The 17533-nt window shown below is 38.6% G+C and overlaps 1 protein-coding gene, 1 long non-coding RNA gene and 1 other non-coding gene across 3 annotated transcripts in view; 1 reads left to right on the plus strand and 2 right to left on the minus strand.

Annotated features, from left to right (window-relative positions):
• The window catches only part of LOC134661441 (uncharacterized), a 380476-nt gene that overhangs the window by 336392 nt on the left and 26551 nt on the right, over nt 1-17533 (minus strand). The gene's annotated exons all lie outside the window — the stretch shown is intronic.
• The window catches only part of LOC134661438 (aquaporin AQPcic), a 42489-nt gene continuing 28900 nt past the window's right edge, over nt 3945-17533 (minus strand). Inside the window, exons 4-7 of the mRNA XM_063517532.1 lie at nt 11738-12007; nt 7721-7885; nt 7265-7390; nt 3945-4062 (exon numbers count right to left, since the gene is read on the minus strand). Of these exons, the coding sequence (XP_063373602.1) occupies nt 4021-4062; nt 7265-7390; nt 7721-7885; nt 11738-12007 (603 nt within the window). The 3' untranslated portion in view covers nt 3945-4020. The remainder of the gene's footprint in view (nt 4063-7264; nt 7391-7720; nt 7886-11737; nt 12008-17533) is intronic.
• Nucleotides 14912-15015, plus strand: LOC134661963 (U6 spliceosomal RNA). The gene has a single exon (XR_010098008.1). It is a non-coding gene; the product is annotated as a U6 spliceosomal RNA (small nuclear RNA).

Below are 17533 nucleotides of genomic sequence, written 5' to 3' on the forward strand. Positions count from 1 at the left end.
AAGAGACCGTTTTTTTTAATGTGTTGGACCCATTTGCTTTAGTGGACATCACATGTATGGTGGATAACTGAATTTAGTAATCAATCATTATCCAATTGAGAGTACTTAAGTATTAGGTACCAGGGATGTTGCGAACATCCGCATCCGCAACCGCGGAACTTCCGCATTATTTTCAACATCCGCATCCGCATCCGCATAAAATCGATGCGGAGCTTATGCGGATGCGGATGTCGAACAAGTGGGTACAGGAACGTCTTAGCGGCGGCGTAAGTGCTAGGTGATTTCGTCATTAACTATAACGAAATCGTCTAGATCCAGAAAAGTCGGCCAAGTTACTGTTTATTAAATATAACGCAACTAGGTATATTCTTTCTCAAATACTAAACGTTTCGTTTTTTTTAAATAAAAAAATACTAAAAATGTAATATTTGACATTTTCTAAGTACCTAACCTTGACATCCGCATCCGCATCCGCATCCGCGGATGTGAGCCTTTAAATATCCGCATCCGCATCCGCATCCGCGGATGTCAAAAAATCTGCATCCGCAACATCCCTGTTAGGTACTATTGGCTTTTCTAGGTTTATATTGTAATTATTAAGTAGGTATTATAGCTAGTTTGTTGATGTAAAATGTATCTCAAAGAACACTTATTTTAATGTTTGTTTATTCATTTATATTTTAGTTATGTGCCAACTCTATGTTTACTCAGAAAATATTTAGTAATTCGTTTAATTTTTGGGGACTATAACGGGGCGGCCATTAATTACGTTAGGGGTTTTTGTGGTATTATTTGACCCCTCTTCCCCGCTGGTGAGACGTCGTGAGATTTGTTTCGACCCCTTCCCTCCCACCCTAATCTCATCTGAGATCGTGAGATCTTTAAACTTTTTGACAAAACTCCTGAGATGTAGTGAGATTCGGCATGAAACCCCGAAGCCCTCACGTAATTAATGGACGCCCCTAAAACGTCAAGTACCTAAGTGATACAGGACCAAGGTCATAATTTATTTTATACTATTTTTAAGAGTGCGACATATTATAGGTATTTAAAATTAGTCCCTTACAATACAATACATTAGAACGAGAATTTATTAAGTATATTTTGTGTTACTCTGTTAGCGATTTACTATGAATCAGTTACAGTCACTTGAATTCTATATGATATTAATTGCTATCAGTACGAAATTGTTCACGGCAAGGTTTTAGCGGAATATGTTATTAAACTGTGTTTAGTAATTTTATAAACGCATGTTGATCCTATTTAATAAAATATGCATTTATACATAAATATTCCTATAATTTAGTCACCCTTTACATAACCATATTTTTTTTTCTCTAGCCTATTTTGGTGTCCCACTGCTGGGCAAAGGCCTCCCCTCGTTTTCTCCACTCGACCCTGTCATCGGCATTTTCCCACCATTTGGGGTAGAATGCGTCCAAGTCGTCCCGCCATCTCCTTTTCGGTCTGCCTGAACTCCGGCCTGCACCGTCTATTGTGTTCCGTGGGTCCCACTCAGTAACCATTTTGGCCCACCTTTCTGGGTGCATGCGGCAGACATGTCCAGCCCAGTCGCACTTAAGCTTAGCGGTCTTGACGCCTACATCTACAACTCCAGTTCTGGAGCGTAGTTCCTTGTTTCTGATCCGATCAGTTCTGCGAACACCTAATATACTACGCTCCATCGCACGCTGGCAAACCTTGAGTTTCCATTTTAGAGCCTCAGTTAATGACCAAGTTTGTGCACCGTAGGTTAGAATGGGCAGGATGCACATGTCAAGGAGTTTGCGCTTGAGACACAAGGGAAGGTCGCCCTTCATTAGCGCTTTCATGGACCAGAAGCTCTTCCAGGCGTTCTCGATACGTCTATCGATTTCGATAGACCGCCTGTTCTCGAAGGATGCTATCTGGCCCAAGTAAACGTACTTGTCAACATATTGTATATCCTGCCCATCAACCACAATGCTATGTTTAGCTTGATTGGTCATCAACTGAGTTTTTTTTTAACCATATAAATTATAAAAACTAAGAACACGCCTTCAAAATTTCACACTTATATGTGTGAATGGGTTAAAATTTTACTCTAGTACCATAGAATATACTACAAAAAAATAAAGAAGCTTCTTTGGTGCCTTATTAGGCATACCTACAATACAAACTTGCGGTGTATCCGTGAGTTTAATATTAATAAAAGATAAAATAAGGAAAACAGGTGCGTGCAATAGGAAATTTGCATATCAAATAATATTTTAATTTTTTAAATTCCCTCTTTGCAACCCAAGCAGTATCTTGTATTTTTTTTAAATTAGACTAATATAATTAAACTACAGGATCGGTAAAATATAGTTATTTTATTCAAAATATTTTCTACAGACATCACTGTTAAACTGATACACACGTATAAAATTGACGGATAAAACTTCACTAGGCGGGAAGGAATTTCACAGAAATTCTAGTGAGTTGAACCTACCCTTTGACCGCCGGCTATAACCGATAAAGGTTACAGAATAAAATTAACTTTAATACATTCTAATAAAGTTTACTATTGTGTGTTATATAAAATCGACGTGGCGGTCAAAAGACTCAAAAGGCTAAGAGATAAATATCCCGGAACCTGAACACATGCAGCGTTGGTACAATAAGTACAGACGACACTGAGTAATCTCGAATATTATAATGATAAGTATAGGTATTTAAAATATTTCACAATGCAAAAATCATCTGTTCAATACTTAGGTATATAGGTATATACATTTATCGTACTGTAATGTTATACAATTTAGACATACACGGAAGGAATATAATATTATAATATAAAAATAGATGATAACTTAATAACTACACGTGCATTTATTACTTTATATTAGAAGGAAACTTTTGATTCACTTCATACTGTATCAGAAGATTCCCATCCTCGGTACAAAGTTGATTACGTAAAATATATCAAATATATGGTTAATTTTATATTAACGTTCACCGCGACCTCTACTAGCAAGCACCATTATAATGTCCACTGGGAAATTGTTTTATATCTATTAGTAAGTGCTAATAGAGGTAGTAGCATTAAAATAGAACAATTTAATATTTCATTATCACTTTAGCATACAAATAGATAACTTTAGCTACGTAAATAGTGAGTACGTATTGTTAAATTTTTCATACTATTGAATAATGAGTACATTGAAAGGGAATCCGAATTTAACTAAATCAATTCGTGGAAGGTTGTACCTATGCTAATTACGTGTAGGTAGATATATGTGCAAGTTAGAGCTCCGCAGATATAGAGCTTAACGAGTTTTGAGGTGACTTGGAAGACAAACACACTTTGATTCAAATTATTTCTACTCTCTAGCCGCCCAAATAGGTCATCCCTTCTACCAATTTTGAATATTTCAAAATCGTGTCCTGATTGCTTTGTGGGCGATTAGAGATTACAAATTGTAAATATAAAAATTACTTACTTTAATAGTTTTTATATGTTAATGTGAACTTGGAAAAATGCTAAAGACAGTGTTGTAGCGGTGTAAATCAAAGTATTTTCGTTGTGTGCGAGTATCGCTTTATCTCATTGGGTTAATACACAGACATATAACTAAATAGACGTCGCACATATCCACTAACTAAACGTGTCAATTTTAGTGTAATATATGGACGTGAGCAACGATTTGCATTTTTATTATTTTGTGTTGAGATTATAATTCGAATCAAGAGACACTAACTAATTCGAGAACACGCCCAGAAAAAACTACCAGGATTGAGTAAAAATTCTTTATTAACTTCTGAAACGTTTAGAACCATAGTTCAATTTATTCCGAATCTGTGCAATGTTGACGTATAGAACATTATTTGGCACGCGTAGCACACTTGCGCGTGGTCTAGTCAGCTACATGTCTGCGGGTAGAGCAGTAGGCTTCAATATTGGTGTCGGTAGTAGGGTTGTGTCACGCTGGGGACGGTGACGCCGACGCCGAGCGCGGGGCGCGCGCGCGGCGGGCGGGGCCGCGCGAGCGACTCGCGGCTTCAGGCAAGCTCCTCCGTTTTGCCGCCGTCTAGCCGCTTCAGCTGCACATAACACAAACATTATTGAAACGCTTTGTTGAGGCCTAGGCTCCTTTCTAGATAGTGCATGCCTAAGTGGATCTTCAATGAAGACTTGTTATTTTAAACTTGTGTACAAATATTTGTTTCTAAATTAAAACGAATGCAGTACAACTAGAGTTTGTCGTTCAATATATTTTGAAAGATTGCCGTTGGCTGCTGGCGGCGGACGTTATACAGGATGGATTTTCTTTTTGGGTCAGTGAGGGCAGCTACCAGATCCCGTGCTGCTACGAGAAAAGGGTCTTAGAAGACCTTCCCTCGATTTCAAATTAATGAAGATTGGCTTTTACAGATTTTGGAAAAAACATTCAGGTTGCGAGAAAAAGGTCATTTTTGACAAACTTTTTTTTGATGCCAATCGATCCCATTCCTATTGAGGATCAACAGCTTGTATAGAACCAAAAAAAAAAATTCCTGCTAGAAAAGCCAATTTCATGAAAACTTGTAACTTGTAATACGAGCTGGGGCCCGTTTCTCAAAAGCTTGTAACTTGTAATACAAGTGGAAGTCCCTTTTTAACAAAAGCTGACAAAAAACTGTCGTCATTACGGTTGTAAAATTGTAAGTTGTCAAGTAGGTAGTTTTATAAAAGGGCCCACTGAAGTTCTTTCAGAAAGAGATATTAGCTTGTATTACAATATGTAGCTTTCATGAGATGTAAATAGACGAACCTTAACCACGCACAATTAACAAATTGGTTAACGTTAAATACCGCGACGGTAGCTGGAATGTCAAAGAGAACTATTTTTTTCATGCAAAGCATTTCAATGACGTTGACAGTCGGTTTGGTGCAATGTCTTAACCTTTTCGACGCCGTGTCAAACACAAAAGCTGTCACTCAGACGCCACATCATTGAAGTGTCAAAACTGAAGTTGAACTTTTATGTATATGCACGTAGGTCGATGTTGCTCTGTGGTCTGTGACTGATTAATCGGTCTTTGGCGTTGAACCTACGGTGCGGAAATATCGGTTATTGGCGTCCAAAAGGTTAAATAGTGCAAGTGCGGTCTTGCCTCTAAAGGCCTATAGACACGCGGACTTACGCTCTGCTCCACTGTCCAAGCAGTGGCAGCGGCTGTGGTGGCGGCGGGCAGGCGTCCAGCGCGCTTGCAATACAAGTCATTCCGTTATTCATACACAAAATATACAATGTGGAACAGGCTACATGACTAATTTTCGATCGATCGGGTTTGTTTTTAGGATCAAATGTCTATATCGGACCCATTGCATTAAAGTAACACAAAAGTCAGAAATTGTAGTCAAAGTCCGACAGTCGCACTTCACTCGCGAAACGCCCTATACAAAACGGCCAGAGGCCGTGACGTCATCGCCCATCTTAGTATGGACAAAACAAGAAAATTGCGTTTTTGTCGGTGAAATATTGCGTTTATGTATATAGTTGCTATACAATATTTTTTTGGATGAAATGTAAGGAATCGAATGGTACCCTTACTGTTATCGTTTTTGGAAGTTAAAAAAAACTTAAAATTTGAAACTTTCAGGTTCTGTAATTTTGTAATTTTTCAATATTTTATTTTAATATCCACATTATTGTGATAAATTGCTCGTTTGCTATCTATTTTACTAGATTTTGTTATAAAATTCAACATGTGTCATCATCCCTACTAAAACATTTAAAAAACTTGATACCTACTATTTATTTTTTACACGACTGCCCCAAAAAAAGAGTGTATTGTTTTTAATTGATGTGATTTGCCGTAATATGTTTTTGCGAGACAAATCTTGGAAGTTATATTACCCATAGATCCATTAGGTATCTGACTTTTGATTCAGCTTAATTTTATTGTAAGTAGTAGTTATTATAAAAACCAGCGACAAGTTTGAATTTGACAGAATCGTCTCAATGTATTCTTGGTGACTGTTTAAACGCTTCCAACAAAGCTGTAACTTTTGACAAATAAGAACTTATTTGAAGCCTTTATTTTCTAGTTAAGGTAAAAAAAATTGATAATTGTAATAAAAACCACCCAGCAACTCCCACATTAACAGATTAATGTTTAGAGATGAATCCAACTACCCTTTATACTTATGCCTTTAACGCCTTATGTACCCATAAAGCTGGGTTGGCTGCACTGTGTGCTAATTAAAGAACTAGTGTAGAGTTAAAAATACTACGATTGCCTGTACTTGTTAAGATGCTTAGTGGAAATTGCAATACAAAGTGCCACGTTTTCAATGCTCTTGAGTGAGCTAAAAATAGATTGAAATTGTATGGGGATACCTACGAGTAGAATAAACAATTGACTGTATTATTACTTATACCTACTGGCAAGTTTATGAGTGTTTATGTTGATTTGAAAAGCTACTACGGTGGTAATAAAGTATTGGAAAGCGAGGGTGTGCCCCGAGGAGCGCCGCGGCCCTGGCCTCGTAGCTCTGTAGTTCACGCCCGATGGTTATTTGATATTCACGCCAATGGCTTCTTCTAACGACTCCAATTTATGTTATTAGCCATTTATTACATTACATTTAACCTGGGTAGGTCGACCGATGTCACGCAGGTTATTCTAATTTACTTTCCCTAATTGCAATACTTGGAAATGTAGCCCCTTCAAAATAATGGGTAATACATTTATAATAATACTAGCTTTTGCCCGCAGCTTCGCACGCGCAGGAGAGTTTTTTTAATTTTGTTTTTTTTTTGTGAATTTTGAAAAATCCTTTCTTAGTGGACCCCTAGACCTTATAAGAAACCTACTTGCCAAATTTGGACTTTCTAGTCCCAGCGGTTTGGGCTGTGCGTTGATTTAAGTCAGTCAGTCAGGTCTTTCACGTTTATATATATATAGATTAAGTGTATGTATGTTCTTTGCACATAACATGTAAAATGAACTCTACTGGTATCTTTGTAGATATATCTATGTACCAAAGTTTTATATCTGCTGTTGGGCTCTCGAAATATTTATATTTATTAATTCTATATTATTACAAAATACAACTTGAAATTCTAACACATTATGGCTGGGATGCATTCCACAACCTTGCGGTGTGAGGGAGCCGGCCGCGGAACCGCTGGAACTTGACACCTTCGGTCAAAACTCTTCCTTGGCGAAGGTCGTTAGACGCTAGGCGTTCAGTTGGGAGTCTTCTAATAAAATAATTAAACTTCACACTGTGGCAAAATTAAAAGTTGATAGGTACCTCCTTTTCATCGGCAGCGACGGGGCGGTACCGCGGCGGCGCGGAGTCCACGGGCGGCGCGGAGAAGCCGTGCACGTACAGCAGCGCGGCCGCGACCCCGCCCGCCACAGGCCCGGCCCAGTACACCTGGAAGTCAAAAAAGTTATTGTCAATATCGTCGCTGGTTCTATACGTATATCACATATCAGGAAACGTAATCGCTCTTGTGGCTGTTCTGTAGTTAGTCACCGAGATTGGTGAGCCAGCATCACCGTGAGGCCGACCGTCACCGGGGTATTCTGTTGGTTTTGTGTTATCTTACCCAGTGGTTGGCCCAGTCGTTGGCGACGAGCGCGGAGCCGAAGGAGCGCGCGGGGTTCATGGCGGAGCCGTTGTAGTCGACGGCCAGCAGGTGGCCCAGCGTCACGGTGAGGCCGACCGTCACCGGGGTATTCTGTTGGTTTTGTGTTATCTTACCCAGTGGTTGGCCCAGTCGTTGGCGACGAGCGCGGAGCCGAAGGAGCGCGCGGGGTTCATGGCGGAGCCGGTGTAGTCGACGGCCAGCAGGTGGCCCAGCGTCACGGTGAGGCCGATCGCCAGCGGCGCCGTCGGCTTGCCGTCCGGTTTGTTCGGATCGCACACCTGAACACGAAGATTCACTTATAATCGTCTCATTTATGTCAAAGCGAATATACTGATTACTTGTGTATACATAATATGTATACATAAATATATCCATATACCTAAAGGCCGCGGTTCGCGCCAGTGTTGTTATCTTTATCTTTGATACTGTACTAATCATAGGTACAACTACTATTAACTGACGCCATTGATTAAGTAGGTAGTAGTAATCAACGCCGTATCATTGATATTCTTTGCGGTTTTTATATAATGACTCATTTATCTGCTAGATAGTTCTTTGTAATAATACATTTTATCGAATGATTCAGCTAGTGCGGCTTCCAAGTAAATTGGCAAGTTTAGTTCAGTAGATCAATTTCCGGAACAGGATTGTAATGTAACCTATTAGTACCTACCTAGAACTTGTATCAATCAATACACATACAGTAAATATTTATTTATTTAAACTTTATTGCACAAAACATAAAAATTATGTACAAATGTCGGACTTAATGCCTAATGGCATTCCCTACCAGTCAACTATCGGGCCAAACAGAGACATGTAAATATGTGTCCAAGAAACCCCGTTTAAATAATAAGGGGCAAATGCAATGGATTCGCTGAGGAGAAAGGCCATGGGGCCTAGATGATAATCGTACATCGACAAACGAAAAGAAAAAAAAATAAGTACCGGGATGACAGTGGCTACGAAAAGTCACGTGATAATTCCCATACATTATTTAAGTTTCGATTCGCGTTTTCTATCAACGATTGTCATCTTGGCTAGGGCCCAGGGGAGACGGAACGGGCTCTAATGAGTCGATAATCGGTATTAGCTATGTTGTTTATGTAGCTACGTCCAAGTGGATTAAAAAAAACTGTGATATTTATTGATTATGCAGATTCTGACTTACTTTTATGTATACCTATAGTCCGACAAGCGAAAAATATCGTAGTCAATCACGCGACGACGAGAACGCCAAGGAATGACTAATGAGGCTGCTGATATTTTCTTGACATCCTATAGAGTAGTGATCCTCTCTAAGGATTCTGTCGAATTTGTCGCCATTTATTCACTAGGCTATTAACCTTTTAACAGTTTTAACCGCCGTAGACTGATATATAAGACATACAAAATCGGGCTCATTTCGCCGCTGTCTGATAAGCATACCCCGCAACGGAGCTAGCAAAACCGTAGCAAATGACAGTTTTGTGTCAGGGTTGGCGATTATGATGAACCATTTTGCTTTAACTTTATTGTATGTAAGATTAATAAAATTGATCGAGAACCCTGTTGACCCTCTTCCGATATAACTCGGTTTAATTTACTGTCAAATAATATAAATTAACAAATCAATGTCAATATTAGATGCGTTTCAATGTAGGTATCTGTTATTTTGTTTATAAAATCACGTTTTTTTTCGCATTTCTTTCAAATATTAACATGGAATTTTCATTGCTTGAAAATATTGGTGTGTTTGAAAACAAAGAAAAAATATTTTTTGTAAGTACTTTAGTTTATGCGTAGTAGTGATAACCCTGACGTACAACTGCTACAGATTTGCTAGCTCGGTTGCGAGGTATGCTGATAAGACAAATCTTCGTGTAACTTCGTACCCCCCGGCGACAAGAGCACGCTCGATGACGTATTCTATGGCGGTTAAAAGGTTAAAATGGCCTACGTCTAACGTTCTCAAATTATACTATATCCACGTATGGTTTTGAATGTTTGATCCCCATATCCGACCGCTAATGTCATGTTTATAATTTTATTTTGAACTATAATAAAAAACTTAACAGTACATCTGGTGCTACATTACGACACCGGGGGCTATAATAGGCACATTACGTAACTATGTCAAAAATTTAAAAGGCCATATGTTAGGTATTGTAAAACGTTGTAGGATACACGTGCGAATATTAGGTAATTCGCAACTTGTGTCGATTTAAAACACTCCCTTCGGTTGTTTTAAAATTCGCCACTCGTTGCGAAATTCCTATTTTTCGCACTTGTATTGTAGGTAAATAGATCTACCTTACGTAGATTTAATATATACATATATTAACCACATTTGATATTCACTGACACAACCATTTCGGGATTATGAGGCATCGAAAGAACTTCCCAAATATAATAAGTAGGCACTACTGGCAAATACGCATAAAATATTATGACCCACTGGATCCTTGGTGTCTGAGGATCCCAAGTTCTTAATTAATAGGAATAAAAAAACAAATTCAAATTTGTACGTGACTCGACTGTTAAGGTTTTGAAGGTCAGCTGGGTATTTTTTCCCGAATCCCTTTAGTGCCTACCTATAACTACCTAATACAGTTGTAATAATTTATATGTTAGTGAATAACTCAAGCGTGCCCGCGGCCCACGTTGGTGTTTTTATAAAACATATTGAATAGGCAAAGCACTCATGGCATGGCATGACGTCGACGTTATTATATCATTATAATCATTAGGTGCCATTTTAAAAGGCACGTAGCCCGCAGGCGCGAGGATTCGACATTGAATAATTACCTGCTGGTAGATAACGTTTTGTCATTGAGCCGGTAATGTGGTTGTGGATTTTTAATATAAATTAATGTGACGGCATTTAACTCTACACAGTTGATGCTTTAAGTATGACTTATGCTAGACCGGGCCGGGGCCGGGCCGGAGCTTCCGTCGCTTCGTTTTCTATAGAAAGTACCACGTTATCACCGATCAGAAGCCAAAGAAAATGACGTGTCAGACGCCTCGGCCCGGGCCCGGCCCGGTCTAGCGTGAGTCATCCTTTAATCACTTTAGATACAGTCAGCATCAAAAACAGCGGATCAAACTACACGTCAAAAGTCATTCTCAGACTGTTATCTTAGAGTCTTAACAGCTTAACAAAAAAAAATGTCTATATATGTAGCACAATTAGACTGTAACAGATTCCTACTACTGAATTAGAACTATAGATATATAGGTAGGTACCTATTTCTATTTGGAACAGTATTCTAGGGTGGCAGATACTTTAGGCGCGTTGTTTCATCCGCTACTATTGATGCTGACTGTACCTACCTACATACCATATCGACGACATTTTACGTCCATTTACTATGTATGCTTTTACCTTCTTAATGTCCTTTGTTTTTAGTTTCCAAAGTTTTAGAATTTAGTAAACAGCAATAAAATACATGAGGTAATAAATAAATATGCTACAAGTTTGGAGGTCGTAATACCTACCTATTATGACTGCAGTAAGCATCTATATATAATCCGTGTTCGTGACTAATTGATGGTGACTAATGATAAATAAATTGAGTAGAAAAAACCATTATGTCGACGATTAAGTCTATTTAAAATGAATGAAAAGGTCATAACATTGCTAACGAAAATTTATAATTGTATCGATTATGAAAATCAATTAACAAAATAAAGCCAATGCCTATTCGCAATTCGCAGGCACAGTTGATGAAATGATGACATTTCAACACAGACAAGACATCCTCTAGAGTCTAGACTGAGCATAGTAACGCTACCCCCTCTGCCACTCATACGGTAGATTTACTCCATCTTCAAGTCAATCCCGTGGCGTGATTGGTCCGTGTCTTTGAACGGACCAATCACGGCACGGGATTCGCTCACCTCGTCTCCCCGCACTCCCGTATTTTTGGCAGCATCGGTTTCATGAAATAATTGGTCTAAACTCAGTCTAGAGGATTCCTAGTCTATGCATTTCAATTAACAGAGGTAAGTAGATTATTTTGACATTGGTTGTTAATCCTGGCATGACCTCTGTGAACCAAGTTGACTTTGGGTTGTCACAGATTGGTGATGTCTGGAACACTGCCTTAAATACAATTTATAAATAACATATAACTACGAGTACTTACTCCACATACAACGAAGACGAGTATGAAACCTAGGAAGAACTCGATGCCGAAGCCCTGAAGCGGAGTAACGTCGTTGCCGAGGGCGGTGACTCCGAGCTTGCCGGCGGCGCGCTCCGGCGTGAGCGCCTTCAGCAGGCCGGAGCCGGCGGCGGCGCCCGCGCACTGCGCGATCACATACAGCACCGCGCGCGCCGGTTTCACGCGGCCCACCGACGCTAGACCCGCCGTTACCGCGGGGTTCACGTGCCCTCCCGAGACGTGACCTATCGCCTGCACACAACCATCATATCATAATAAGTTTAAAATTGCTAATCTACAAGAGATAAAGTCATAGTCGACGCTGCTACTTATTTTAATGCGTCAAGTATTAGGTAGGTCTGGTATTATGGTCTCAAAAATAAAAAGAGGCAGTATGTATTAGGTTTGGTTTATACATATCAGTTTTTGTTTGGTTAGTTTAGGTTAAAAACAAACAATAGTCATAATTAAGGTGGTAGAGTAAAATGTCAATCTAAAGGTAATATTGCCTCCGATTTTTGCCTTACAAGGCGGGATGTACCTATCTACCAAAGTAGGTACCTACGGATCAAGATTCTATAATTCTTGATTATCTATTCCAAGCTTTGTTGTCGCTTGAATACTTTACCGTAGACGTAAACGGCAACGGCACACGGTTTTAGTTGACATGGATGTTGAAGGCAAATCGTGGACGTCAACTACCACCCACGGTAATTTAAAAGTGACGGCATCTACTTATTTAGGTGAACTCCCCTGCCTTGTCGTGAAGGTAGAACGTGCCGTGACCGTGGGCGATCACGGTAAAGTGTAAAAGCGACTAATGAAGTCCGAACAGAAGAAGAACTTCCAACAAAGCCAAAAGCAGCCTGCTAATAGGGGCATAAAACTGCTGTACACGCTAAGTCAATACAAATATCGCCTTACCTTAGCTCCCTGTGCAAAGATATACGGCTAAAGCAAGCAGAGTTAAATCAGATGCTTTAGAGAGAGTATACGTTATCTACATCTGTTTGCGATTACTGTTAAACATTAGCAAATGTCGCTGGCGACTGGCTTCGTTCAGTAAATTATTACAACATGAATTATCTTATCTATGATGCTGTAATATGTATGATGCTGTGTATGTAATTTCTTGATCGATATTGTTTTAACGAGAGGTTTTTTCGGACGGATTTATATCCATATATTATGAGCCAAATATTATGTACCTAGCTTGGTTAGTCAACCTCGATGGAATATACATACATACTTTCACTTTTTTATAGTCACACGTTGGCATTTCCAAAACTGAAATACCACTAAGACCAAACATTCTGATGAATACAGGTAACTTATTCAGAAAGACTCACCGGAATATACCACCACCGAACACTACATAAAAATATATATATAGCTTTCCGGTATTTAAGAATCCAAATTTCAATATAATCGAAGAGGAGAGAAGTACCTACGATGTAACATTGGTCTTTTCTGTACCCTACAATTTTAATATTTCCGATAACTACGTCGGCACCGGAATACAGTCGTACAGTCAGAAATTAGGCTCCACTATCTTTCGGGTTTGTGTATGAATTATCCCCTCGGGCGGCAAACCGAAATTTATAAACCTTTTATAACGGTTTCCCTTAGTAATTTTTACACTTAATAATCATCCGCACAGTATTATGACACTTACTAGTATCTCCTGTAATCTTCGATCACGAAACACTACAAAACTTGGACGTCCCGTCCTATTACTTTGACTAATAATGATTTTAGAAATGCAAATATTAAGAAAGAAAAATCATAGTCTTAGAAATCAAATTGTTTTTTATCAACAGAGTTACTAGATAAATAGCTAGGGCCCATTGCCAGATGGTACAAAGCGGTGTCGCATAGTGCACATACTCCAATGACGTTAGTTGACTCCGTTATTAGTACCGGTCGTCGAGGCCCAATGTTACGAACTATTTACTCTTTCCTTGGTAAATGAAACAAACTTGTTTTCTTTTAAATTCAAATATTACCAAGATTGGAGCATTTGTTTATAGACATCTTGCTTATAGGTTTTAACTTTTACCAGTGTTCGACATTTTGAATAATAAATCATAACATTGCCGCCATATCCCTTACTATGAAAATTAACAACAAAAAGGCCATCCCACACTCGCCTACATAAATATACACAGACCTACACACTAACTTTTAACCGTCGGCGTCTAGTCAGCGCTGTCAAATGTGGTGATGATATCATATTGTGCATTAAACAACTGTACCGATATTCGGAACCTAAAGTAATATATTGAGAGTGGCAACACTGTAGTTAGTCGTATTGTCCTTTTCTAGCATATACGTCCATCTCTCTCCCACACCCCCACCACTTCAGGCAGTTGCGTTTGACAATTTTGACAGTTACAAACAAACGCAAATTACGTAGTCATTGGCTTGCTGTTTTTCCATCTGGAAGGTCGTGAAGCTAAACTGCTGGTGAGTTTTTGAATTTGTACCCCAGTTTAGCTGACTATATTGAAAAACAGTTTCTAACGGCTTTTGCCGTTCGAAATAAATATTTAAATTTAGCTGTCCGTTAAACTATCTAGCAAATAAAAATGATCCGGAATAGTGATGTGCAAGTATTTTCAAAGGCTGCCTGCGCGCACCGTGGCTATGCCAATGAAAATACTAAAACACATGGTAGAAAACACATCGAGCTGGTAAAGCGTGCACGTGTCACCATTATAATTTAATTTTATTAAGTCTCTTCCGAGTCTTGTTAGTTTAAATCTTTGTGTGTGTATAATAACGGTTGAAATTATATAATACTTAAATGGTGATGTGTGGAGGTATACCCTTCAAGTGATTTGTGTTTTCGAATACGAATGGATCGGATAGTTAATACGTGTTACGTAGAACCTACGTATTAAGGTAGAAGCTTATAGACGTGTAGGTTTTTTATCTGTCCAAGTATCTATCAGCAATTTATCTTTTTATCCCGTTCCGGGTTAATATAATATTGCAAAATTAATTTTTTGGTAATAAACTTGCTGATAAATAACGTGTACCCGAATAGGAGTCGACGAAGCTCCGCTTCGCGGGGCTTCTATTTCCGCTCTAAGGGACACAAGGTAACGAACAAACCTACATCGCAAACATTGCATTTATTTTTGTGGAAAGTGAGTACTTCGGCAGTACATAAACTTAAATCTGACTAGACATAGAGAGAGATTAGCATGGCTCTGCGCAAGAATGACATGCGAATTCGTGAAGTATTTCACTCTGTATCTACCAACTTATATCTCTCCCACTAGATCTTTGATTTATGTAGGTAGGTACCTACTTAAATATATAACTTAGCAGGTACTTACAGCTTAAAAGGTTAAGGAAAAGAACTCTTGCATGTAGGTGCTATATGTGCTTGTGTTATTTTGAATTTGAATAACTTGATTATTAATTCTATACGTAACTACATACAAGAGGGTCAATTCTTAAGCCTACTTACCTACCTACATAAATAGTACACTTAAATTAAACGTTTCAAATAAAATCGGAAGCCTGTGACATGGAAGGGCATTAACGATACGGGAATCTTTAGATTGATTCATTGACGAAGACGCATGGTTTGGTTCATATTGTCAAATTATATTAGTTAACTGTAGAGTTAATTTGACGAAGCCTGAGGTGGATGAGCTTTCTGTATGATTTGCTTTGTTATGAATTTCATTTCGCTTCGCAATAAATTCTTTTTACTGTAGAGTTAAAGTTTAGTTTTGGCAAATCTGCGCGTCACCGTGAATGACACTTTCTAAAAGTGCCTGTTAAAGCCGGCGTAAAGCCTTTCACCTTGTCGAGCAAGAAACCCGCAACTTAGGGAATATTACCCATAAACTCAGGGTATTTGATTTGAATGATACTTATTCTTAAACTTACGTCTGTTATGGTTCCACCTGCTAAGGTGCGCCTAAGAGAATCTTTTATTCGTTCACAAACTAACGTCAAGTTATTTGTAATGAAACCAATATATTATGTACCTATGTAAGCCTGCGCAAGGCTGCCATGTTTCCACCTGCGTAAGGTGTGCCAAAAGAATCTTTGATTCGTTCACAAAGTGACGTCAAGTTATTGATGATGATATTATAACCTATGTAAGCCTGCGCAAGGCATGTCAGACATATTCACAGAAATATAAATGATATGGTCATAACACAGGCGTGCGAGTAGACCACAATCACAAAAATATTACAAAGATTAAGTTGTAAATATCTCTTTTTAGAGAAAGTAAAAATGGTTTAAAATAATGTTTTGGGTAAAAATCAGTCGAAATAGGCAAGGCTTCGTTATTAGAGTTTTCATTTTTGTTTACCAATCTATTTCAAGGGTCCCGAACACCCTATTGGCTTAACCCAAAATTGGGCTAATTAACTGTGGTAAAAGTGAAAACTGCTTTCCATTTACATAACATTTCTAAAATTATAATAGGTAAAATAAAAACCTAAGATTCCAGGCCTATCTCGACTCATTTTTATTTTAAAGATGAAAAAATCTTTGCACCCTAATATAAAATTGTGGTCTGGAGACGCTAAGCCTCATAACTTGGGTGGCATAGATAATACTAAGAGATTTAGTCACCTAATTTCGACTATAAGCCCAGGCAGAATATTGATAATTAGAATAAGGAGTGGTCAATTCTCCAAGGTCCATATAATCTGTGGACTCTAATTAAATCAGGCTCGGTAAGCTCACGACACGACAGAGCTTACGATTCCATTCTGAAATAAGCTATGTTTACAATATATATTACCCATGGTGTGAAACAAACAGCCTGCTCAAGGTGTACAAAGGGTCCGTTTAACGGCCCTATAAATATCTAAAAACCTTTGAAGTCTAGGCCTGCTACAATATGGCAGACTAGAAATAAATACATATGATCCCAATGTAAGAGCAGCTCACAGTTGCATAAATTATGTTTGGCTGGAGAGCACTTGTCTTTCAGTTAACATGTTTACGAGTACCTACCTATGTACACGACATGACCAAGGTTACCTACCTTTTTACATAATTATTATATCCCTGACTGCCATGGTATATTAGGAAAATTATCATGTGCTGGCGGTGCTGCACAAGCATGTTTGAAATAAAATATACAAAACTGGCCTAACGGGCGTTTATGAATTATGTATTTTACACCCTTGTGTCTGTATTGTGACCCTGGAAGTTTTAAACCACCTGTATCGTAAGTGCTCCTATGCACGGATTAAGTTTATAATAAACTACCCATGCCCTAACCTCAAGGGCAAGTGCTTCTATGCACGGACCAGATACTGTTATCACTTATTTCACTTATCATGACTAGTCATAGTTTGATACTATCTACACGTTTAATAAATTTAAGACCGTGGAATGTACCCACTACAAAAGGTTTTTAAAAATAGTGACTGAATGGTTTGCACGAACGGTTCTAGCACAGTTTCTGGGCGGTCACGTCTAGGGCATGACCCTCTAGTTCTCAATTTATACAAAATTATAGCATTGTGATACTGTTCGCTTTGCACAATAAAATAGGGGAACAGGAACACGCCTTGCGAAAAGGCGAAGCTATTTTGAAACGCAAACCTTTCAAAAATAGATCGAAATATATAAATAATTATGTTTTTGGTGTGGAACATGTAATTGTACAACCAAACAAATGCAATCATTTATTCTATGTTAGCAAAACTCTGCCAAAGTGTTAGTCTGTCTCTACAGTGTAACCTGAAGGCATCAATGCACATGAATCTCTTGAAACATGGTGGATTAACTAAT

The sequence above is a fragment of the Cydia amplana genome, chromosome Z (genome assembly GCF_948474715.1).
Source record: "Cydia amplana chromosome Z, ilCydAmpl1.1, whole genome shotgun sequence".
Lineage (NCBI taxonomy): Eukaryota > Metazoa > Arthropoda > Insecta > Lepidoptera > Tortricidae > Cydia > Cydia amplana.